The 24,779-nt window shown below is 40.7% G+C and overlaps 1 protein-coding gene across 6 annotated transcripts in view; it reads right to left on the minus strand.

The window, feature by feature from the left end:
* The window catches only part of LOC138762226 (collagen alpha-2(I) chain-like), a 512,086-nt gene that overhangs the window by 79,521 nt on the left and 407,786 nt on the right, over positions 1-24,779 (minus strand). For 5 of the 6 annotated variants that reach the window (XR_011356852.1, XM_069935862.1, XM_069935881.1 and 2 more), the window contains 6 exons: positions 24,091-24,198; positions 18,222-18,275; positions 5,585-5,692; positions 3,334-3,387; positions 2,747-2,800; positions 1,786-1,839 (listed from right to left, as the gene is read on the minus strand). Coding sequence is in view for 5 of the 6 variants with exons in the window: in XM_069935862.1 (XP_069791963.1) it covers positions 1,786-1,839; positions 2,747-2,800; positions 3,334-3,387; positions 5,585-5,692; positions 18,222-18,275; positions 24,091-24,198 (432 nt within the window). In the remaining variant the exon portion in view is untranslated. The remainder of the gene's footprint in view (positions 1-1,785; positions 1,840-2,746; positions 2,801-3,333; positions 3,388-5,584; positions 5,693-18,221; positions 18,276-24,090; positions 24,199-24,779) is intronic. The other variant, XM_069935871.1, reaches the window with a different exon arrangement.

The following is a 24,779-nucleotide window of genomic DNA, read 5'->3' on the forward strand; positions in this document are numbered from 1 at the left end:
GGATCAAGTCCAAGCACAAACATGTTGGAGAAACTCTACAAGTCACGCTGCAGCTATAAGAAAGGCAGCCAATGTCATTCCTGTGCCCTTCATCAAGGTATGAGCAAAGTACAGGCAGGCACCTGAATAAAAAGGAGGGGGAGCAGAGGAGAGGAGGGAGGAAAGGGCATGGGGAGGAGGACAGTCTAATATAGACAGAGAAAAAAGTTGATGGGGAGGGGTTAGCTCTCTGATAGGAGAAGGAAGGGAAGGGGTTGGGGAGCTGGAGGAAAGGAGATGGAAGCGTAGGAGAAGAGACAGAACTTGGTGGAGGGGTTTAATGTTGTAGTCTCTTCTTTCAGGACATTGTGTCTTTCTTCTTTAGGAACTCAGCATAGGTTAGATTATCTGCAGTGGTTGGGGTTTGAGTATCTGCTGAGCATAAGGTGTGTGTTTAAATCTCTGCAGAGTCATCATGTTTTACAGGGGAAAAACTCAACAGGACATGCAGCATCTAAAGGAAGTGACAGGTAACTCATTGCTTACTGTGAATGCTGTGTGGCCTGCTGAGTTTCTCAAGCTTGCTTGTCTCTTGCACTTGGCCCCAGTGTCTGCAGACTTTCTTGTTTAACAGAGTTGTACAGCACTGAAACATTCTGTTTGGCCCATTATGTTCATGCTGAATGGAGTTGTACAAAAAAGTCTGTAGATGCTGGGGTTGAGAGCAGGACACAAATGTGCTGGAGAAACTCAGCAGGTCATGTAGCATCATTGGTTCCCCTTTACTGTCCCATGGATGCTGTGTGACCTGCTGAGTTTCTTCAGCAAGTTTTGTATTGCATGTTCCTATTGACCTGTTTATATATCTGCACTAATCTAATTTGCCCTCTTCTTTACTGTGCCCACAGAAACGTTTGCCTAAATGCCTCTCATCTGTCATGATTGCCAGTCCCGTCTTTGTGTGGTGAAGAATTGCAGTCCATTTTCTTCCTTCTCCTCTCTGACTCACCCTGAAAGCCCACAATCCTGGAGTTCCTGGGCAGCAGAAACAAACCAGGAAAGCAAAAAGCAAAGAATTCCCCCCTCCCCCTAGTATTGAAGTTTTGCACACCAGGCACCTGGTGCGCGATATTATTCCACAGAAAATGGTAATATAATTTACTTGGATTCATGGTCTGCACTGCAGAAGATGAGGAATTAAAATCCAATTAATTAAGGAAAAAATTAAAAGAAACCTCAGAAAGCACACACTCTGATCCATGTTCTATAGTGGGAAGTGATTGCTAGGTTAATTTAGGATGTTCGCAAAGCCTTTTGAAAGTCTGCTGACTCCACACTAACCGCAGGGATATTTCTGACTGATGATTGCTCAAAGTAAGGAGGAGTGCTTCAGATGGATGTGTGGACCATATGCAGGGGAACAAGTGTGTTCACCTAGCAAATTATTGGTCACCTCCTGCCTCAACTGTGCAATAGGGCCCTGGTGCCCACCATAACCCATATCAGGACCAGAGTGGGCCACCCTGTATCCAAGGGAATGCTGATGAAGGAATGAAGACAGGAGGACTGCCCCAGGTTAAAGTACTTATTTCAACCAGTACGGAATACTCCAGTGCCAAAGAAATCAGAGGGAATAACAACTGCTGTGGAGATCGAATTAAATCTGCAGCCAACATATTCATCTTGTTCTCCTTAACAACAAGTTAGACTTAATCGGTCATATCCCAGTTTAAGGAACTCTTCTCAAACATCTGAATTATCTGTGGATTTCGCAATGAGTTTTGTTAAATAAAAGTTTCCCCCCACCTCAGATCCTGGGTCACCAATTGGTCCAGAAATCCCAACAGGTCCAAATTCACCCTGATGTGGGAATAAAAGGGAACATAGGTACATAAACAATGTGCCAAATTGAAATTAATCTGTGAGATCAAAGCTTCACTGAGAAATATTTATTGTTGTCATAGACCATTGTTACCCTGATGCAACCCTTACTTTTACAGAAGAGAAGCAAAATGCAAATCTGGAATACAACAGAATATTCAAGATGATAGGGCAGCATTTTGAATTTTGGATAAGTGGTTTTTTTTTTAAATTAGAACTGGGCAAGTGAAGTAAAACCACAATGCTGGAGAAACTTAACAGGTCAATCAATGTACTTTATGGAGCAAAGATAAAGATACATCATCAATTTTTTAGGCTGGAGCCCTTTATCAGGCACCTGAATAAAATAATGGCGGGGAGAGGGGAAGGGAGAGGCCTGGTTGGGATTGATACCAAGAGAGTAGAGGGCAGAGTTCTGAAAGGTGAAAATGGAATAAGAGAGGGAGTGGTGATGTCAAGATGATTGATATCTTGGCAGCAATTGGAAATATAAAGATCCAGAATGGGAAAATGGCCAGGATGAGACATCCAAGGGGAGGAAGAAGGCTTAAGGCAGGAGAAGGGATCTTCAGTGGGAATTGGAAAATCACGATGGAAGAAATAGGCATAGAGATGGAGAGGATGTAAAATGAGTTCAGCATCGTTATGTACACAGAACTTATGGAGGTATAGGTGAAGGGGGACGAAGGTGAGACTTCTACTAAAGACAGAGAGTTTCACTCCAACTGCAGTGAAGTGTCTGTTTGTGTCTCCTCAAAAGTTTTCTGATCTTCTGAGCATCTTTTGCATTCAATAATATTTCCACTACCCCCATCATTTTGCTTTTGTGTATTTAAACCATTAGCAATGAAGCAGTAATGGATTGAAACTGTTTCATCGAGAATACCTTTTCTCCTTTAGACCCATCTTCTCCAGGTGATCCAGGCAGTCCCATCTCACCCTGTAAAATGTTCACACACTGAATGCCTGTTTGCTTATTACAACAAAGACTTTGTCCCATTGAGACCATGCTGATTTCCAGCAGAGGAACTTGCTCTCCCTCAACACCTCCAAATTATGATCTCACATGTGCCCCTTTAATTCTTTTCTCACTTTGCTCTAAGCTCACTTGCAGTGAATGATTATCCTTCCACCTTTGGAAGGAAGCAGGAATCTGGAGGACCCAAAACAAACTCTCATAGTCAAGGGGAGAACATGCAAACTTCACACACAGGAACCAAGGTTCGGTTCAACTGGGCCCCATGTAATTTATTTTTAATTTCAATGATACAGTGGATTCTGTCTGGCCAATGAAACTCGTGCCACCCAATTAACCTACCAACTCCATATGTTTTTTGGAGGGTGGGAGGAAACTGGAGCACCCAGAGGAAACCCATGCAAGCTTGGTTGCCTGAATCATGGAGGGCTGAGGAGCATGTCTCTGTGCTGTATGGTTTTGTCATTCCATGAAGCAAGAGGCCACCCTATACTTACAGCTGGTCCACGATTGCCCATGGGTCCAGGAACACCAACCAAACCCGGAGCACCCTGTTGAAGAATGCAGTAAGCATCAGCTGTTCGCTAAGTGTCTTGGACAAAGAGGAATAGGTCAGCTTCAATGCAGAGTAGCACAGCAATAAGGGTCGGTTGATTGGTAAAACTTGGTCTGCTTTCTCTTCCATTACCCTCACGTCCTTAAGATTGGCACAAGAATGTAAGAAAAATAGAGGGTCATGGGTGTGAGGAAGGGAAGGGTTAGACTTTGTGGAGTAGGTTTACATGGGTTGGCCCAGCATTATGGGGTGAAAGGGCCTGTGCTGTGCTAGAACGATCTATATTAAAAAAACACACACACAGAATGCTGAAGAAACTCAGCCGGTCTCACGGCATCCACAGGAGGTAAAGATATGGGCAGCACAATAGTGCCAGCGATCCGGATTGAGATTTGAATCCCACGCTGTCTGTAAGGAGTTGGTACGTTCTCCTCATGTCTGTGTGGGTTTTTCCAGGGGGGGGCACCGGTTTCCTCAGGGGGTTGCAGCTCAGTTGAATGTGATTGGGCAGCACAGACTTCTGGGCCAAAAGGGCCTGTTACCGTGCTATATGTCTAAATTTAAAAATTAAATTAAATTAAAAATTTAAAAAAATAATAAAAAAAATATATATATATTATATATATATATATATATATATATATATACATTGTATTGGGCCTGAGCTCTCCTTCAAGGTATAAGCAGAAGCATGTTCTATGCTCCTTGTTTGAGATTGTGAAGCACACATTTATGCTCATCTCATTATAATCTCCCTACTTTACATCTACTGCCCTCAGGTTCTACCATCACATGCTGGGGGTAATTTTCAGTGCCAACTTATTTTCCACCCTGCATGTTTTAGGATGCGGAGCATTCAGAGAGAACTCATCTGTGGCCACAGGGAGTATGTGCAAAATCTGCACATAGAACCTCTGTTAAAGATGAGAGAAGAGCAGGGGAGACATCAGGGGTAAGTTGTGTTTTTTTTACACAGAGAGCAGAGGCTGCCGAGAATTCCTTGCCAGGGTGGTGGTGGAGTCTGGTATAATAGGGGCGGTCAAAAAACCTAGATAGGCACATGGATGTAAGAAAAATAGACAGTTATGGGTGTGAGGTACAGAAAGGTTCAATTGTTATAGAGTAGGTTTATATGGGTTGGCACAACATCATGGGCCGAAGGGCCTGTACTGGGATGTAGTGTTCTATGTCCACTAAATATGAATCAGGTGCACAGAAAGGACCTCAATTCTGAAATAGATAAAACAGGAAGAGTACGAGCAACTTTTAATTGTTTGGTTAAGATATATTGCAGGTAAAGTAGGTCTAGTACGTTTCCGATTATCCAAAATGCTTGGGACTGAATGTTTTTCGGTTAACCCGATTTTGTGGATAACTGATAAATGGATTTAAGCAGTCCAGTAGCATGTGTAGAATACTTGTATCGGCTGTTGCCAATCCCCGACACCTCCCCACCGCCATTGCAGATCCACAACACCTCTCCACCGCCGTCGCCAATCCTGCCCAGGAGCCCAAGGTCCCCATCTCTGCTGCCATTGTTGATTCCTGACACTTCCCTATCACTGTTGCCAATCCTTCCCGGGAGCCCGAGGTCCCCACTCCTGATGCCGTCACCAATCCCCGACACCTCTCTACCATTGTCACCCATTCTGCCCAGGAGCCTGAGGTCCCAGCTCCTGCCACCATCATTGATCCCCAACACTTCCCCACCACAGTCACTGATCCTGCCCGGGAGGCCGCTCTCCTTGATGATGCCAAGATAGCAGAGAAGCAAGTACAGTGGAGGGTAAATAAGATATGGCAAGAGGGGAGAGAGTTACCTGAAATGAGGACAACCTCCCCAAGCGTTGCCATACCAGCCAACTTCCTCCAGTTGCTCCCTGATGGCTCGATACTCCTGCCTGCTTCTCTGAGCTGGCATCCAGACATTCTGTGTTGGTCTTCCCGGCTGGTTCTGAGCTCTGTTGTTACCATACTGGTGCCAACAGCATGTCAGAGTCCCACATGAGCACATCAGGTGAAATTTCTTTTTCAACTTGTGACATCATGTTGCCGCGAAAATGTTTTTCAGATAATTGAGATTTTTGGTTGCTAAATGGTCTTCAGATAATCGGAAATGTACTGTATGAGGAAAAAAGTGTGTTTAGCTATGGGCAAAGACCCACAATGATTCTTTCACACAACTTTCTCACCATCAAATTAGGTTCTCCTTTCTCTCCCTTCCACCCTTGTCTGCCTGGTTCTCCTATGGCCCCACTGGGCCCAAAAACACCAGGGGGTCCAACTGGGCCAATGTCACCCTGCAGATTATGAAATGCACAGAAAGGTGTCATGAGATGCAACATCATGCAGGCCTTCATTGAAGTTGATGCAGTTGACGCTTAATCTCAGCATACAAATGCTTCTTGTTGCAAATAATGTGTCATGCCAACTGTTTCAAATATCTTCATATTCCTTATTGATCATTATACTTCATACTGTTCAATTGTGAAAACGGAAACTGTAGAAATTATCGCATGAATACAGACCAATTTCAAATGGATACGGGTGAGATCAAAGGTGTTTGAACATAAACTGACATGGCAGGGTTTATGCATATCACCCTATTTTTGCTGAATATATCAAACAAGCAGGAGAAGCTCCTTCATTAAATATATTTGAGACACAGATGGATTAATTTTTGAAGAATGGGGGAATTGTGGGAACAGGCAGGTAAATGGAGCTGAGTCTACAGCAAGGTTGGTCATGATCATACGGAATGGTGGAGCAGGCTCGACGGGCCAGATAACCAACTCATGCTCCTTTTTATGTGGCTGCAGAGTTTATGGGAGTGCTGGAGGCAAATCTACAGACATTCTGGGGCAGTTTCTCTTTTGCTTCATTTTCTCTGACTATAAGGGGTGCCAGGCAAGGCTAACGGTGAATCTTTGTCTGCTTTATGGCAGACTAAAGACAACTTTGTGCCATGTTACATTTCTGTTTTATATTTCTGATTTAATATCTGATACTTCTTCTGTTCTTATTAACCCTGCCTCTCACCAAGACAACACAGTAACAAATCATATCATCCCTTTGGGCCTCCTTTGCTTAATTAAAAATGGGCACAGGCTAAAATGTGAATTTAATTTTTGTGAAATATAAGTATTCACAAACAAGTTCCTTTCATGGAGAGAAACATCCAGATTTGTGGAGCAGATACAGCAGAGGATGAAATATCATGAAGAAGGGTCGCCAGTGGCTAAACTTCATTTGGAGTTTGAGGAGATTTGGAATGCCAGCAAAGACTCTTGCAAATTTCTACAGCTGTACCGCAGAGAACATTCTGGCTGGCTGCATCATTATCTGATGTGTAGGAGCCAATGCACAGGATAGGAAAAGGCAACAGAGAGTTGTGAACTCAGCCAGCGTGATCACGGGCGTTAGTCTTCACTCCAGTAAGGACATCTACAAGAGACAGTATCTCAAGAAAGCAGCCTCTATCCTCAAGGACCCTCACCATCTGGGCCATGCCCTCTTCTCACTGCTACCATCAAGGAGGTGGTACAGGAGCATGAAGATGAACACCCAGCAGCAAAAAAAAACCTTCTCCTCCACCATGATTTTTGAATGAACGATGCCCTGGTTTATTTATATTTAAAAATGTAATTTATAGCAATTTTTGCATCTGTAATGCTGCCTCAAAGCAACAAATTTTGTGACACATACTCATGACAATAAATTATGATTCTGAAAGGACCGAAAGAGCCTGATAACTTTCAAAAACTTAGCACTACAATTACATTTTACACTGTCAGACCATTAACAGTGCTACATAACCAAACATAATAAAGATACAATGGCCCAAAATACATGTCTATAAACTGGATCAGATCTACAGGATGAAACATTCATGCAAATCACATCACCCAAAATATTGTTTAAAAAGCCTCAATTTATTGTGAAATGCACACATCGTTCAAGGAAATCTTACACAAATCCATGATGCAAAATTATTTTATTGTCATGCAATGAAACAGATGTAATATAACACAAAATTGCATTTACTGAATATTTCAACATATACATGGACTGACATGTAAGTTGACCCCCTTTTTTCAGTCTAATTTTAAGGGTTTTATGGTATATCCAGTGTATATGTCCACCCCCATTTTCTGGCTGCCTGAGGTGACCCCAAAAGCTCGCAAAGCCTGAGATAGGCTGTTGACCGGCGTATACATTGACCCCCCCCCTCCCCGCCCACCCCCATAAATTGCATGGTAGGATCGGCTGGGCATTGGTTGAAGGTAATGGTGATTATGGAGGGTCCATCAACACAACGCAGCACGCGACGAAAATATGAAGCAAGCTTTAAGTTGAAAGTGATAGAAATGGCCACGAAATCCAACATTTGCGCTGCTGCAAGAATATTTGGTGTGCATGAGAAGTTGGTAAGAGATTGGAGGAAGAAAGAGGAGACTTTAAGAAAAATACCAAAAAGGCAATGTTCTTTGATAAAAGGAGTCACTCGTTGGCCAGAGTTGGAAAATCACATTACAGAATGGGTACGTGAACAGAGGCAAGATTGGTACATAGTGGTTCGGGCGAGGAGTTGGAGGCGTCCAGTAGAAGAGGGATGAGGAGAGAGTGACAGCAAGGTAAGGATTTAAATTAGAGTCCTTACTGGGTCTCAGGCCTAATGGTTCAGGTGAGGAGTTCGGAGGCGTCGGAGTTCAGAGGCATCCAGTGGAGGAGGGGCAAGAAAAGAGTGACAGGGTTAATTGGTAAAGGACAAATAAAAGAAGGGCAAGGCAGCCAGTGAGTGAGGGGCACAGAAAATGAGTGGGACTTCGAGGCTTTGGCTCACGAGGCTTCGGCGAGCAGAGACTGAGGTCAAGCTTGTTCATATTAAGGTAAGGCTGGTTAGTTATTTACTTATTTTCTTAAGATTCTTTTTTCTTTCCACTGCATTTGATGAAAGGGAGAGAGAGAGAGAAAGGATGAGTGTGAGAGCAGTTTGCTGTTCTCAGCGTCAGATGTGGGAGGTCCTGGAGTCATCTAGTCTCCTGGACGTCTATATCTGCGCCAGGTGTGCTGAGCTGTGGCTTCTTAGGGACCATGTTAGGGAACTGGCGCTGCAGCTCGATGACCTTGCCCTGGTGAGAGAAAATGATGATGTCATAGATAAGAGTTACAGCCAGGTGGTCACACCAGGGCCACAGGAGGAGGACGTGGGTCACAGTTAGGAGGGGGAAGGGGAAGAGTAAGGTGCTAGAGAGGACCCACAATAATAAGTACTCTTTTAGTTCCCCTGGGGTGGGGGGGGGGGGGGAACAGCATAGCTGGGGGAACCAACAGTGACTGTGCCTATGGCACAGGGTCTGCACCTGTGGCTCAGAATTGTAGGGAAAGGAAGAGGAGGGAAATACTCATATGGGACTCAGTAGTTAGGAGGACTGATAGGGGATTCTGTGGATGCAGTAAGAACAACTGGATGGTGGATTGCCTCCCTGGTGCCAGGGTCTGGGATGTTGTTGCTCATGTCCAAGATAACCTAAAGTGGGCGGGAGATGAGCCAGAGGTTGTGGTACATGTAGGTACCAAAGATGTAGAGAGAAGAGGTCTTGCAAAGTGAGTACAGGGAGTTAGGTAGGGAGTTGAAAAGAAGGACTACAAAGGGAGTAATCGGGATTACTGCGAGAGTGAGAGCAGGAATAGAATGAGGTGAAGGATAAATGTGTGGCTGAAGGGGTGGAGCAAGTGGCAGGGATTCAAGTTTCTGGATCACTGGGACCATTTTTGGAGTAGATGTGACCTGTACAGAATGGACGGGTTGCACTTGAATCCCAGAGGGACCAGGATCCTGGTGAGGACATTTGCTAAGGCTACTCAGGAGACTTTAAACTAGAATGGTTGGGAGTAGGGAACTAAATCGAAGGGAATAGCAAGGAGAAGCTTAGATTGCCAACAGAGAAAGCTTATTGGCAGTGTTTGAGGGTGGAAAGGCAGGTGATAGTGGAGGGAGATGCTCTGTATGAAGATGGAGGGGAGATGATAGAAAAAGAACGTAATAGAGTTGTTTGTGAAGATGGGAGAAAAAAGAGAATAAGCAGTGGGAAATCTGTGAAATGCATATATTTTAATGCTAGGAGCATTGTAAGGAAGGTGGATGAGCTGAGGGTATGGATTGAGACTTGGCAGTATGATGTGGTAGCGATTAGTGAAACATGAAGGGGAGTGATTCATCAGGTGGTTGTTCCTAGAAATTATTGGAATGAAATTTTAAATCTAGCCCACAGTACACCTTGGTGTTAAAAAAAAACAGGAATAAGATTTTGAGACAATTCTTCGGGCCTGATTTGAGGAAGAATGTTGTAAATTGGTACCGGACATGTCACGTTTGTCAGGTTGTGGGGAAACCTAACCAGGGGCCTCCAGTAGCTCCATTACAACCTATTCCTGTTGATGGGGAACCTTTTCACTTGGGTTATTGTGGATTTTGTGGGTCCTCTGCTTAAAACTAAGTCTGAAAATCAGTACTTATTAACAATTATGTGTACAGTGTCGAGATTTCCAGAAGCTATACAATTAAGGAATATTAAAGTCAAAATAGTGGTAAGGCTCTGGAAAGATTTTTCAGTTTTTGGACTACCTAAAGAGATTCAGAGTTATCAAGGATCTAACTTTATGTCTGGGTTGTTTCAGTAGTTGATTTATGAGTTGGGAATAAAACAGATCACTTCATCTGTGTACCATCCTGAAACTCAGAGAGCTCCAGTATTTTAAATAAGATCTGTTTTAATGTGTATGAATGTGACCTACACTAAAAAACCTTTCCCACTTTATCTCCCAAAAACATACCTATATACTATGTCACAGTACCAACTGGAGAAGGAGCAGTGTTGGATCTACTGTTGGGGAATGAGATAGGTCAGGTGATGGAGGTATGTGTTGGGGAGCACTTTGAGTCCAGTGATCACAGTGCCATGAGCTTCAATGTAATCGTGGAAAGGGATAGGCCAGGGCCTAGGGTTGAGGTTTTCCAGTGGGGAAAAGCTAGATTTGAAGAGATGCGAAAGGATTTAAAGGAGTGGATTGGAACGATTTGTTTTATGGGCAGGATGTAGTAGAGAAATTGATGTTTTTTAAAGGTGAGATCTTGAGGGTACAAAACCTTTATGCTCCTGTTAGGTTAAAAGGCAGGGTCAAAAGTTTGAGAGAGCCATGGTTTTCAAGGGACATTGGAAACTTGGTTCAAAAAAAGGAGACCTACAATAAATAGAAGAAACATGGAAAAAAGATGTTTGGAGAATATATTGAATGTAAAAAGAATCTTAAGAAAGAAATTAGAAAAGCTAAAAGGTACGAGGTGGCTATAGCAAACAGGGCGAAAATAAATCCAAAGGGTTTCTATAAATATATTAAAAGCAAAAGGAGAGTGAGGGATAAAAATGATTCCTGAGCAAATCAGAGTGGACAACTATGTCTGAAGCCAAAAGAGATGGGGGAGATTTTGAACATTTTTAAAATGCGGTATTCACTAAGGAGAATGATATTGAATTGTGTGGGGTATAGGAAACAAAGAGGGTAATTATGGAGACTATAGTGATTAAGAAAGAGGAAATACTGGAGCTTTTAAAGCATATAGAGGTGGATAAGTCTCCAGGTCCCGACAGGATTTTCCCCAGGACCTTGACAGAAGTTAGTGTGTAAATAGCAGCGGCTCTAACAGTGATTTTTCAAATGTTATTAGAGATGGGCATAGTGTTGGTGGATTGGCGTGTTGCGCATGTGGTTCCTTTGTTTAAAAAGGATTCAAGGAGCAAGTGAGCAATTATCGGCCTGTAAGTTTGATGTCTGTGGTAGGTAAATTAATGGAAAGCATTCTTTGAGATAGTATATATAAGTATCTGGAGAGACAGGGTCTGTGCATGGAAGGTCATGTTTCACCAATCTTGTTGAATTTTTTGAAGAGGTGACTAGGAATGTTGACAGGGGTAGAGCAGTGAATGTTGTCTATATGGACTTCGGTAAGGCCTTTGATAAGGTTCTGCATAGAAGGTTAGTTAGGAAGGTTTAGGCATTAGGCATTAATTCTGAGATAGTCAAATGAATTCAACAGTGGCTGGAAGGGAGATGCCAGAGAGTCGTAGTGGATAACTGTTTGTCAGGCTGGAGGCTGGTGACAAGTGGTGTGCCTCAGGGATCTATATTGGGTCCATTGCTGTTTGTTATATACATTAATGATCTGGATGATTTGTTGGTAAACTGGATTATTAAATATGCAGATGATACTGAAATAGGTGGAATTATGGATAATGAAAGTTTTCAAAGATTGCAGAGGGATTTGGGCTGCTTAGAAGAGTGGGCTGAAAGATGGCAGATGGAATTTAATGCTGATAAGTGTGAAATGCTTCATTTTGGTAGGAATAATCAGAACAGGACATTCATAGTAAATGGGAGGGCACTGAAGAATGCAGTGGAGTAGAAATATCTAGGAATAACGGTGTATCCTTCCCTGAAGGTAGAATCTCATGTGGATAGGGTGGTGAAGAAGACTTTTAGTATGCTTGCCTTTATAAATCAGTGCATAGAATACAGGAGTTGAGAAGTGATGTTGAGACTGATCAAGGCATTGGTGAGGCCAAATTTAGAATATTGTGTGCAGTTCTGGTCACATAATTATAGGAAGGATATCAATAAAGTAGAGAAAGTGCAGAGAAGATTTATGAAAATGTTACCTAGGTTTTAGCATCTACAAAGAAAGGTTGAGCAAATTAGGTCTTTATTCTTTGGAGCATAGAAGGTTGAGAGGGGATTTGATAGAGGTATTTAAGATTATGAGATGGATTGATAGAGTTGATGTGGATAGGCTTTTTACCTTGAGAGTAGGAAAGATAGAAACAAGAGTTAAGGGACAAAAGTTTAGAAGTAACATGAGGGAGAACTTCTTTACTCAGAGAGTGGTGGCTATGTGGAATGAGTTTCTGGGAGAAATAGTGGTGGCAGGGTCAATTTTATCATTTGAGGAAAAATTGGACAGGATGGGGGGTGGGAAATGAAGGGTTATGGGCAGGGTGGAGGTAGGAGGAACTAGAGGAGTATACTTAGTTCGGTGCAGTCTAGAAGGGCCTAAATGGCTTGTTTCCATTCTATAATTGCCTCACTGACAAAAGGCAAAGGAGGAAAAACCCAACACCCAACCCCAACCAACCAATTTTCCCCTGCAACCGCTGCAACCGTGTCTGCCTGTCCCACATCGGACTTGTCAGCCACAAACGAGCCTGCAGCTGACGTGGACTTTTTACCCCCTCCATAAATCTTCGTCCGCGAAGCCAAGCCAAAGAAAAGAAGAAAAAAGAAAAAAAAAGAAAATAAGAACATTTGCATTGCAGTGGGCAAATTTGGACCCAGACCACAGTAAAGATTTTGAGGCTATAACAGACTGGTGCAATTGCTTCATGAACAGGAAAATTCCGGAATTATGCCAAAAAACCAAAATTGCACAGAAACTACTACAAGATCTTGACCATAAAGTTGTAAGTTTTTACCAGTTTATTATACAGAATCGGCAGAAATACCAGTCTGCAGATAAAACCCCCATGAATTTCAACATGATAGGCAATAGACAGTGGAATGGAAAAATGTTAAAACCATGCAAACCAGAAGTATAGACCACAAAAGGACCAGGGTGCTGGACTCTGTTCTACCTCCTGACCTGGTGAGCCTTTGGAGGGGTCTCCTGCGGTGCTTCACATTCGCTAACGTGGAGAGATGGTGTGAATGAGGAACCTATAAGTGAACCACGCATGCACGATTTCTCATGCATGCATGCATGGCACAATGAAGCCCAAAGCACTAGTGGGAGCTCAATAACCCTTTATCAAAAAGTTGGGGACCTCGACTTCAGTACCGGAAGAGGAGGAGTTGGGCACAAGAGGAGTTTCATCGGTTGAAGATGAGGAAGAGGAGGAAGAAGAGGAAGCATGGATATAAGAAGGGGTATCAGAGGAAATTGAATTTAATCCTCAGACCAAGGCAGAGAAGTTATCTATCATGATAATGTAACAGATTAAACTAATGAAAGGGGAAATGAGAGAAGGACTAAAGGATGTTAAGGCTGAGATTAAAGGGATGAAAGAAGAAGCTGATAAGGAATTGGATGTTGTAAATAAAATGAAGAAATTAGAGAAAATGAAAGAAACAATTACTGGAGTACACGATGATGTCCAGCATGTTAACAACAGGTGTCTAATGTGGAAAATACAACTACTGGATTAACTACAGTAAATGAAAAGATTTCTGATAAAGTGGATATTTTGGAGAATTTTAGTGGAAGAAATAACATTAAAATAATAGGTCTGCCAAACGAGAAAGTAGGTCCTGATGTAATTCATTTCTTTCAAGATTGTATTCCTAAAGTATTGGGAGGTTATGTTGTATTAGACAACACTTATCGGGTGGGTTTTTTTCTATAATGTTATAGTTATGAACTTGTACATTTTTTTTGTATTATTGCTTTTTACCGTTTTTTCCTTTGGGATTGCTAGAGGAGGTGTGTACGGATACACGGATTGTTGTTGGATTTGGAGTGAGACCTGCAGGAAGGGGTGTGGAAGAGGGATTGATAAATATTTGGTCTACATGAGTGAGGTAATTAAGATTGTAAATTTTAATGTTAATGGGCTAAATGGGACAATAAAAAGAGTGTTAATATATATGTTAAGAAATTGGGAGTTGATATATTTTTTTCTTCAAGAAACACACTTGATGAAAAAGAACACTTGAAGGTCCAACTCCGAAAATGAAATCATTAATTTATCAATTAAAATTTGTTAAATAACCATTAGAAATAGCAAGAAAAGGTATTGCAATTATTTGGAAATTGGATACACCGGATACAAAGACGTATTCCTTTGTAAAAAATAATATAATTTAGGAAATAAATACTCTTATGTTTATGTTTTTACAAATCTGGTGCCTGTACACTCAAATAATGGGATTAAATTTGTAGTGATGGTCTTCTTATCCCTCTTGTTCTGCACAATTCTCCTCTGCACATTTATACTGATGATTTGTACTGCATGACATCCTCGCTCTGATACCCAAAGATATTTTTCATTGCTCTTCTCTTTTTTCTTTAGTTTTTATACCTGTAAAATTGTTAACTTTTTTCATTTTTTTTATTGTCTTTTGTTGGGGGGGTGTTGGGTGGGAGGGAGGCATTTTTGGGGGCAAGGTGAAAACTATCATGTATGTAATCAATTTGTTCTTTTTTGAATCTGTAATATTATAATAATCGTAGTTACTGCATGTATGGAATATTAAGTACAAGAATCTGACATTTAGATTGTGGAACTTTCCTGTTGATGAGAAGATGTAAGTTCTGAATTAAAGTCTTCTGGACCCCTGAGTACTGCCAATAGCTGCCCACCCTCATAGAAACCAACCATTGCTGACCAATCCCAGGATTACCTTCCCTGACTGATATCCAAGTGGACAAGAAAATGATGCAATGCACAAATGTACTGGAGAAACTCAGCAGGTCATGTAGTATCCCTAAGAAACAAAGGGTAACCAGCATTTTGGGTCAGAGTCAGTGTGGAGAGAGCAGTCTGGGCATGAAAACATGTCTACTGAATCTGCATTTATCAGTGGCGACAGTGTTGGAAGCCACCCCCTTGATATTTGCCACATACATTAGTGGTGTAGTTATGATTGTTGGAGGTGTGATTAATAAACTTGCACATGATGTGAAAATTAGTCATGGGACTGATAGCAAGGAAGTCATCTCAGGGTCCAGCAGGATGTAGATCATTTGGACAGCTGAGCAGAGCAACAGCAAATGGAAATTTTGAAGGACAAAGAAGGGTAGCTGATGGAAGTGTTGATGAATAGAAGCACCTTGGAGTACATCTAAAGAAAAGGATGGCTATTGGGAGTTTCAGTGTAGATGCTGGGAGAGAGAGCAGATGTTTGACACTCTTATTGGATGACTGCTTCACGGAGTGCCTACACTCTGTCTATGAGTCTGAGCTGGAACTCCAATACCCAGTCACTTCAATTTCCTTCACCAGTCCCACACAGACATGGCAGCCCTCGGCCTCTCAGTGGTCTGTCTCTCCACCTCTCATCTTCTGCCCAATATTCTATTACCTCTTATCCTCCCCATAGCTTCTTCCTCCCTTTGTCTTTCCCCCATGATAGACTAAATATCACCCCTTCCTACTTTAGTCTTGATAAAATGTCCCAACCTGAAACTTTGACTGACCATTTCTACCCATGGATGCTACGTGGCCTGTAGAGTTTTTCCTGCTTCTCATTATTTAGGTGATAAAGTTTCTCCCCAAACCTAATGTCCTCCAATCCCCTCAACATCTTTGTGAATTCTTTATGTGCCATCTCTAGTTTAATCACATCAGAACAGCACACAATATTCCAATGAAGCCTACCCAACATTTTGTACAATTGTAACACAATTTCCATCTCCTGAACTCAATGACTCTGCTGATGAAGGTAAGCATTCCATATGCCTCCTTCACCGGTCTGTCTACCTCGGTTCCCATTTTCAGGGAATGATGCATTCATACTCCAAAAACTCTCTGTTCAACATTCCCCAATTCCCTGCTATTCAAAGCATATTTCAGAATCAAGATCAGGTTTATTGTCATGAACATATGCCATGGAATTTGTTGCTTTGAGGCAGCAGAACAAGATGCATAATTACTATAAATTACAATTCTGGAAATACAAGATTTTTTTAAAAATGTGCACAAAAGAAAAAAAGTGAGGTAGTGTCCATAGCTTCATTGTCCGTTCAGAAATTTGATGATGGAATGGAAGAAGCTGCTTTTGTACTGTTGTTTGCGTCCTTGATAATAGAAGCTGCTTTGTTGAGGTGCCGGCTCTTAAAGATGTCCTTAATGGAGTGTTACAGAGTTCTGTGTTGTGTTTGAACTATGTGTTGTGTGGTTTTGTGTTGGAAAGTGACAGTTTGCCTTAGAGAGCCAAGGTGAAGGTGGACTGCTGGGAGAGTGGGAGACGGACTGGGCATATGCAGAAAATGATCTAAAAATTTCTGCACTTGGAGGACAAACCACCACTGGGGGTTCTGTGGCGTGGAAGAAGGCCCAAAACATGAGTCATTGTCTGGAGGACAGTTTAGAATGTTGGGCATTTTAAAAGGGATGAACATTCCAAAGGCAACCAGAAGGATCCGGACCAAGCCATTGTTCCTCTCTCTGCAAGCAACGCAAGAAGACAACTTCGAATTTTGTGCTCTCTCTCTCTCAAAGATCTTTTGGCTTCAGTTTACCAAACAAACTGAATTTTGTTTATGATCTTTGCTGATGAGGTTTGTCCTCCCAGTCCAGAAATTTTTAGATAATTTTCTGCACATGCCCAGTCCGTCTCCCACTCTCTCAGCAGTCCATCTTCACCTTGGCTCTCTAAGGCAAACTGTCACTTTCCAACACAAAACCACACAACACATAGGTTGAGATCGAAGTTTTGTGAGTCTTGTGTGTTTTGTGTTTGTTTTGTGTCTAAATTTTTCTGTGGGCTGGTTGGAAATAGAACTTAGACTTTAATTACATATGTTACATTTAGGCTGGAGAATTTATTAGTTTTACTTCTTCTTCTTTGCTTCATTGGCTTGGCTTCGTGGACGAAGATTTATGGAGGGGTATGTCCACGTCTGCTGCAGGCTCGTTGGTGACTGACAAGTCCGATGCGGGACATGCCGGCTCGGTTGCAGCGGTTGCAAAGGAAAATTGGTTGGTTGGGGTTGGGTGTTGGGTTTTTCCTCCTTTTGTCTTTTGTCAGTGAGGTGGGCTCTGCGGTCTTCTTCAAAGGAGGTTGCTGCCCGCTGAACTGTGAGGCACCAAGATGCACGGTTGGAGGCAATATCAGCCCACTGGTGGTGGTCAATGTGGCAGGCACCAAGAGATTTCTTTAAACAGTCCTTGTACCTCTTCTTTGGAACACCTCTGTCTCGATGGCCAGTGGAGAGCTCGCCATATAACATGATCTTGGGAAGGCGATGGTCCTCCATTCTGGAGATGTGACCCACCCAGCGCAGTTGGGTCTTCAGCAGCGTGGATTCGATGCTTGCAGACTCGGCCAGCTCGAATACTTCAATGTTGGTGTTGAAGTCACTCCAATGAATGTTGAGGATGGAGCGGAGACAGCGCTGATGGAAGCGTTCTAGGAGCCGTAGGTGATGCCGGTAGAGGATCCATGATTCGGAGCCGAACAGGAGCGTGGGTATGACAATGGCTCTGTACACGCTGATCTTTGTGTGTTTCTTCAGGTGGTTGTTTCCAGACCCTTTTGTGTACACTGTTATAGAAATTTGCATTGTAACCAGTGGGCATTGTTATAAAATGGGGGGATTTTGAATGAAAGTATGAAGGTGAATTTTTGTTAATAAATTAATTGTTCATCTTTACCCCTGTGTGATAGGTCTTCTTTGTGGTTGCTGGTTTGATCTTGTAACAGGAGTGAAAACTAATGCCCATGATGAAGCTGGCTGAGTTCACAACTCTCTTTTGGGGTTGTTCTTGTCCTCTGCATTGGCACCTCCATACCAGACCATGATGCAACCAGACCTGGTCTAACTTCTGAAATACGCCACATTTAACATCTTGAAGAATGGAAACTCTGCCCGGCTTACAGAACTAAACTCCTGAGCATGCCTAACTCTTGGAGTTTTGCTGTATCTAGAAATTATGATGGCAAATTTAGGACCACAACCAGGAATGTTTAATGATCTCCACCCATATCTTTAGAAATAAAGAGACTCCATATCAAGTGTTTTGAAAACTTTTTTTATGAATACAATGAAAATGTTACCTTTTCTCCATGTGGCCCAAGTTCACCTCGATCACCTTTGGGCCCCATTTCTCCCTGTCAAATAGAAATGTGCAATAAACTCTGTTGCCTTCCAGTACATCTGAATCAATTCTCACATGCAGTTTTTACATTTTAGTTTGGCATGGCCTGTAGAACTGTCAGCACATTTGGGATCTATTTAATGTTCATTAATTATCTCAATCATATCTCTTGCACAAGAGAGAATCTTCTGAAAGCAAGGTTTGTTGGGTTCTTACTCTTCTGTTATACCCATAATGACAGTCGTGCCGATTGAAGATTTTGCTTTGTAAACAGGTATATTTTATGGATTTTGTGCAGTTAATCACGAAAATCACCTTAAAATTTTCCTATCGTGTACCATTTTTTTGATATAACCTATTTTTGTGATTTCCTGTCATGTTTTAAGTTTACTTCAAGCATTCAAAACCAGACCTTAAGGAAGATGAAGAAGGCAAAGATATGAAATAATTTATAAAAGAAACAATCCCCAGGGTCCTAGGAATGCCAGAAATACTGGAAGGAATGGAAATAGAAAGGGCACACAGAACATTAGCCCCAAAACCACAGCCACAACAAAAACCAAGATTCATTCAAGTAAAATTCCTGAGATATACGACAAGAGAAAATATATTGGAGAAGGCAGTGAAAAAAATGAGAGAAGACAAAAAGCCACTGGAATACAAAGGTCAAAAAAATTATTTCTACCCAGACATAAGTTTTGAGCTTCTGAAGAAGAGGAAGGAGTTTAACGCAGCAAAATTGATCCAATGGAAGAAAGGCTATAAATTTATGTTAAGACATCCAGCGGTGCTTAAAATAGTTATCCCAGGACAGCAAAGCAGACTGTTCTTGGATCCGGAGAAAGCATGAGAATTTGCAGAATGCCTGCAAAACAGACAGAGAGATGAAGAGATGCAACAAAAACAAGAATGATGACAAACTTCATATAAAGAAGAAAAATAATTTAAAAAGTAAGAAAGGGAAGAAAGGAAGTAAGGGGGGAATTAAGAGGGTGAGCTTTGTTATATGTGAAGATCAAAGTCTTTTCTGGAGGGGGCTGGGTGGGAGAGAATAACAGTCACTACGAACAAGTTGACGCTTGCGAGTGGGTTTGCAATCCAAATGGAGAGGGGAGTTGTGGTTGCCCGGCAAGGGACAAGGGGTACTTCAAAGAGGTGGGGGGACATTTGGGGTTAAGGGAATTTTAGATGTGGGAATAGTGGAAATATTTTATGTTTTAGAAGTGTTGTCTTACAGTGCGTTCAAAAAAAGAAAACAGAAATGAATAAGGAGGAAAGGTGGTGATGAGGAAGTAGAAATGAGAGGTAAACAAAGTATGAAATGGCCATGTTGAACTATATGACTTTAAATATTAACGGAATACATAACCAAATCAAAAGGAAGAAGCTGTTAAATTTACTGAAAAGAGAAAAAAATTGATATAGCATTCATGCAGGAAACGCATCTAACTGAGGTGGAAAACAAGAAATTAAGGAGACACTGAATAGGGCACGCAACGGCAGCATCATATAATTCAAAAGCCAGAGGTGTAGCTATATTAATTAATAAAAATAGACCAATCAAAATAGAGGAGGAAATAATAGATCCAGCAGGGAGGCATGTAATGATAAAGTGTCAGATATATTCAGAATTTTGGAATTTGCTCAATGTATATGCATCTAATGAAGAGGATCAAAAATTTATGCAAGATATCTTTTTGAAGATTGCAGATACACAGGGGAATATACTGATAGGAGGGGACTTTAACCTTAATTTGGACTCAAAGATGGATAAAACTGGAAAAAAGACTAGTAGAAAGAACAAAGTAACCAAATTTATGGTTAAATCGATGCAGGAAATGCAACCTTTGGATATATGGAGGAGACAACACCGAAAGGAGAAGGAATACTCATATTATTCGGGTAGACATAACATATACTCAAGGATAGACCTGTTCCTGTTGTCAGCCCATATCCAAGGGAGAGTTAGGAAAACAGAATATAAAGCTAGATTGTTATCGGATCACTCACCCCTGATATTAGCAATAGAGCTGAAGGACATCCTACCGAGAACGTATAGATGGAGATTAAACTCCATGCTACTTAAAAGACAGGATTTTAGAGAATTCATTGAGCGACAGATTAAAATGTACATTGAAATAAATACGGAATCAGTGAAAGATAAGTTTATACTATGGGATGCAATAAAAGTGTTCATCAGCGGGCAGATAATAAGTTATGTAACTAAGATGAAGAAAGACTACAATCGGGTAATAGAACAGCTGGAAAGGGAAATAGCAAGTACAGAAAAAGAATTAGCAATAAGGGAAGATAAAACAAAAAGAGAAATGGCAGAAAAAAAAAAAATATGATACACTACTAACAGACAAGGTGGAGAAGAACATAATGAAGACAAAACAGAAGTATTATGAGTTAGGAGAAAAAACGCACAAAATACTAGCTTGGCAGCTTAAGACAGAACAAACTAAAAGAACGGTATTGGCAACAAGGAAAAATTACAAACAAATTACATATAACCCAACGGAGATCAATGAAAACTTCAAGGAATTCTATGAGCAACTAAATTGGACTGAGAACGAAGGGAAAGAAGACAAAATAGATGAGTTTCTAGCTAAAATTGAACTACCGAAATTGCAAGAAGAGGAGCAAAATAAATTAATAAAACCATTTGAAATAGAGGAAATACAGGATATATTAAAAAAATTACCAAACAATAAAACGCTGGGAGAGGATGGACTCCCAATAGAATTCTTTAAAACATTTAAAGACTTATTAATTCCTCCTCTCCTGGAAGTAATGAACCAGATTGAAGAAACACAAAACATGCCAGATTCATGCAAAACAGCAATAATTACAGTAATATCAAAGATGGGGAAAGATCCACTAACACCAGCATCGTATAGACCAATATCTCTACTTAACACAGATTATAAGATAATAGCTAAACTATTAGCAAACAGATTGGCCGACTGTGTACCAAAAATAGTAAAACTCGATCAAACAGGATTTATTAAGAAAAGACGAACAACGGATAATATCTGTAATTTCATTGACTTAATCCATGCAGTAGAAGGAAATAAGACGCCAACAGTGGCGGTTGCCTTAGATGCAGAGAAAGCCTTTGACAGAGTAGAATGGAATTACTTATTCAAAGTACTACAGAGGTTTAACCTACCAGAGAAATATATTAATTGGATTAAAGCATTATATAAGGGACCATTGGCCAAGGTGACAGTAAATGGATATATATCAAACCAATTTAAATTAAGCAGATAAACTAGGCAGGGATGTCCACTATCTCCCTCATTGTTTGCGTTAGCTATAGAAACACTGGCAGAAATGATAAGAACAGAAAATAAAATAAGAGGGATAAAACTAATAGAGAAGGAATATAAAATTAGTCTATTTGCAGATGATGTCATAATATACTTAACAGAACCAGAAATATCAATAAAAGAATTACATAAGTAATTGAAGGAATATGGAGAAGTATCGGGGTACAAGATCAACACAAATAAAAGTGAAGCAATGCCAATGAATAATGCGGATTTCACAAAGTTTAAGAATGGATCACCATTTAGATGGCAAACACAAGCAATTCAATACTTAAGTATACAACTAGATAATAATCTAGGCCATCTATACAAACTAAATTATCAGCCATTAATGAAGAAATTACAAGATGACTTAGAACATTGGAAAGATTTATCACTAACACTGATAGGAAGGGTAAATTGTATTAAAATGAATATCTTCCCAAGGATACAATACCTATTTCAATCGTTACCAATTCACCTAACAGAGAAATTCTTCAAGGAGCTAAAGAAAATAATAAGGAAATTCTTATGGAAAGGGGGGAAACCGAGGATAGCGCGAGATAAATTAACAGAATGGTACAAACAAGGAGGCTTACAGCTACCAAACTTTAAGAATTATTATAGAGCCGCATAATTAAGATACCTATCAGATTTTTATCAAACAAGGGAAAAACCAGATTGGACCAGATTAGAGCTAGATAAAATAGGGGAGAAGGTACCTGAACATATACTATATAAATGGGATGAAAACCTGGTGCAACATAGGAATTCACCAGTACTGCACCATCTGCTCAACATTTGGAAGAAGATTCACGTAGAAAGGAATAAATCAAATTATCAACTACCAAAATTAATATTGAAGCAAAATCAACTAATCCCTTTCACAATAGATAACCTTTCCTTTAGAGAATGGGAGAGAAAAAGGATCAAAAGAATAGAAAATAGTTTTTCGGGAAATAAATTATTATCTTTTGAATAAATGAAGGACAAATATGGTACAACTCATGGTACAATGTTTGCATACCACCAACTGAAACCTACTTGAAGGACAAATTGGGAAGCAGGCTGAGGTTACCAGAAGGAAGCCATTTGGAATATGTGATTACAGACACAATGATAATTAAAAGATTTATAACAAACATCTACATCAAACTGCAAGAGAAAGAGAATGAGGAAACAAGCTGTAAACCCAAACAAAAATGGGAACAAGATCTAAACATAAAGATAAAGAATGAAACATGGGAAAAGCTATGCTCCGGAACTATGAGAAATACAATAAACACGAGGTTACGCATGATACCATATAATTGGTTACACAGGCTATACACCATGCCCCAAAAGTTAAATAAATGGGACCCAACAATATCAGACAGATGTTTTCGCTATAAGAAGGAAACGGGAACAACAGTACATGTAATTTGGGCATGTGAGAAAGTGGAAATGTTTTGGGAAGATCTAAACCAGGTATTAAATAAAATAACAAAAAGCAACATATCAAAAAATCCAGAGATCTTTCTTCTAAGTAATATAAGAAGTAAAGAACTTGGACTTGATTTGGATGGAGCACAAAAAAGATTTTTTATGATAGCCTTAGCTGTAGCAAAAAAATGTATTATGTCCACCTGGAAATTAGAAGATATCCTGAGAATACAGTAATGGTACATAGAAATGAATAAATGTATTCCATTGGAAAAAATAACATAAAATTTAAGAAATAACATCACAGAATTCGAACAAATTTGGGAACCGTACATGGAACACAACAGAAAAGTCCTACCACGGACCTCCACCACCTAAAATGACAGAAGGAGAAGAAGATGAAATGAACTGACCCAGTATGTAAAAGTAGAAGACACAAATTTCTTGTTCATTTTCATTGTGTGATGACATTGTTTAATGGGTTTAATGTATCATATATGTTGAATGTTGAGTGAGTGGGGGGGGGGGGGTGAAGGAGGGAGGAAAGGGAGGGGTGAAAAAGGGGAGAAAATGACACTGTATATATTCAAGAGGGAAATGTCTGTATGTATTTTGGTCAGTATGGTTCATAGCGTTTTAAAAAATTAAAAAGCATTCAAAACCATGAAGTGCAGCATGTCATTGAAAATTCATTTTCTGCATTCGCACTTGGACCTTCCCCGCTGATCTTAGTGCAGTCATTGACGAACATGGTGAAAGGTTTCACCAGGACTTTGTGACCATGGGAAAAGTGGTATCAGGGAAACCAGAATCCACCAATGCTGACCAACTATTGTTGGACACTGACATGAGAGGCATCAGGTGCTAAGTACAAATGAAATTCAGCAGCAAAACATTTTTAGGTCAGTTGAATTAACCCAATGTGCCAGCATCATCATTAAACAGGCTAAATTCAATAAAAGTTAATTCAATGTTTATCCAACTTCCTATGTGATACAGGAAATCTGAAATGATCTTTGTGTTCAGCTTGAAGTTGTCTACCATAAAACCTTTTGAAAACATTTGTTGTCCAGTGATATTTCCCTCCTTTACCTTTCGGCCAGGTTGTCCTCTCTCTCTTGAAGGTCCTGGTAATCCTTCATTTCCTTGTTCTCCCTTAATTCCTTTAGGACCAGGAATTCCAGGGGCTCCACAATCACCCTTGGAAGACAAATTATTGTTCAGATCATGTTGTGAAGGTGACATAAAAACAATTAAACTTAGGAAGATTGAAGACACAAAGTTATGAACTGAAAAGGATTGATTGTTGATTCTTGTAAGCTTTTGGGGAAAGGGATCTCAGTTTGGCTGAACTGAAGGTTTTGTTACAATACACAAACATGCTGGAGAAGCTCAGCAGGTCACCCAGCATCCATAGGAAGTAAAGGATAACCAATATTTCAGGTCTCGGCCCTTGGTCAGGAATCAAAAATAGAATGGGCAGACACCTGAAGAAAATGGTGGGGAGAGGAGTGGAAGAAGGAAGGGGAAAGGAAGGGGGAAGGGAGGAGCATAAGCTAACAGGTAATAGGTGGGAGGGTTGAAGACCGATGAATTTAACTTAAATTTATCAAGAATACATAGCATAACAACAAAGTAACAACAACTGGTAGAAACAACATGGATGTTTCCCTGCCTCAAAGGTGCAGGGAGGTTGAAGCTGACTTAATTCAGTCCTGTTAGGCAGAACCCAGTACTCCAGTTCTTTGTGCCATTCACATCCTGCCTAGTGTTAAAGGAAC

Source organism: Narcine bancroftii, chromosome 1 (genome assembly GCF_036971445.1).
Source record: "Narcine bancroftii isolate sNarBan1 chromosome 1, sNarBan1.hap1, whole genome shotgun sequence".
NCBI classification, from domain to species: Eukaryota; Metazoa; Chordata; class Chondrichthyes; order Torpediniformes; family Narcinidae; genus Narcine; species Narcine bancroftii.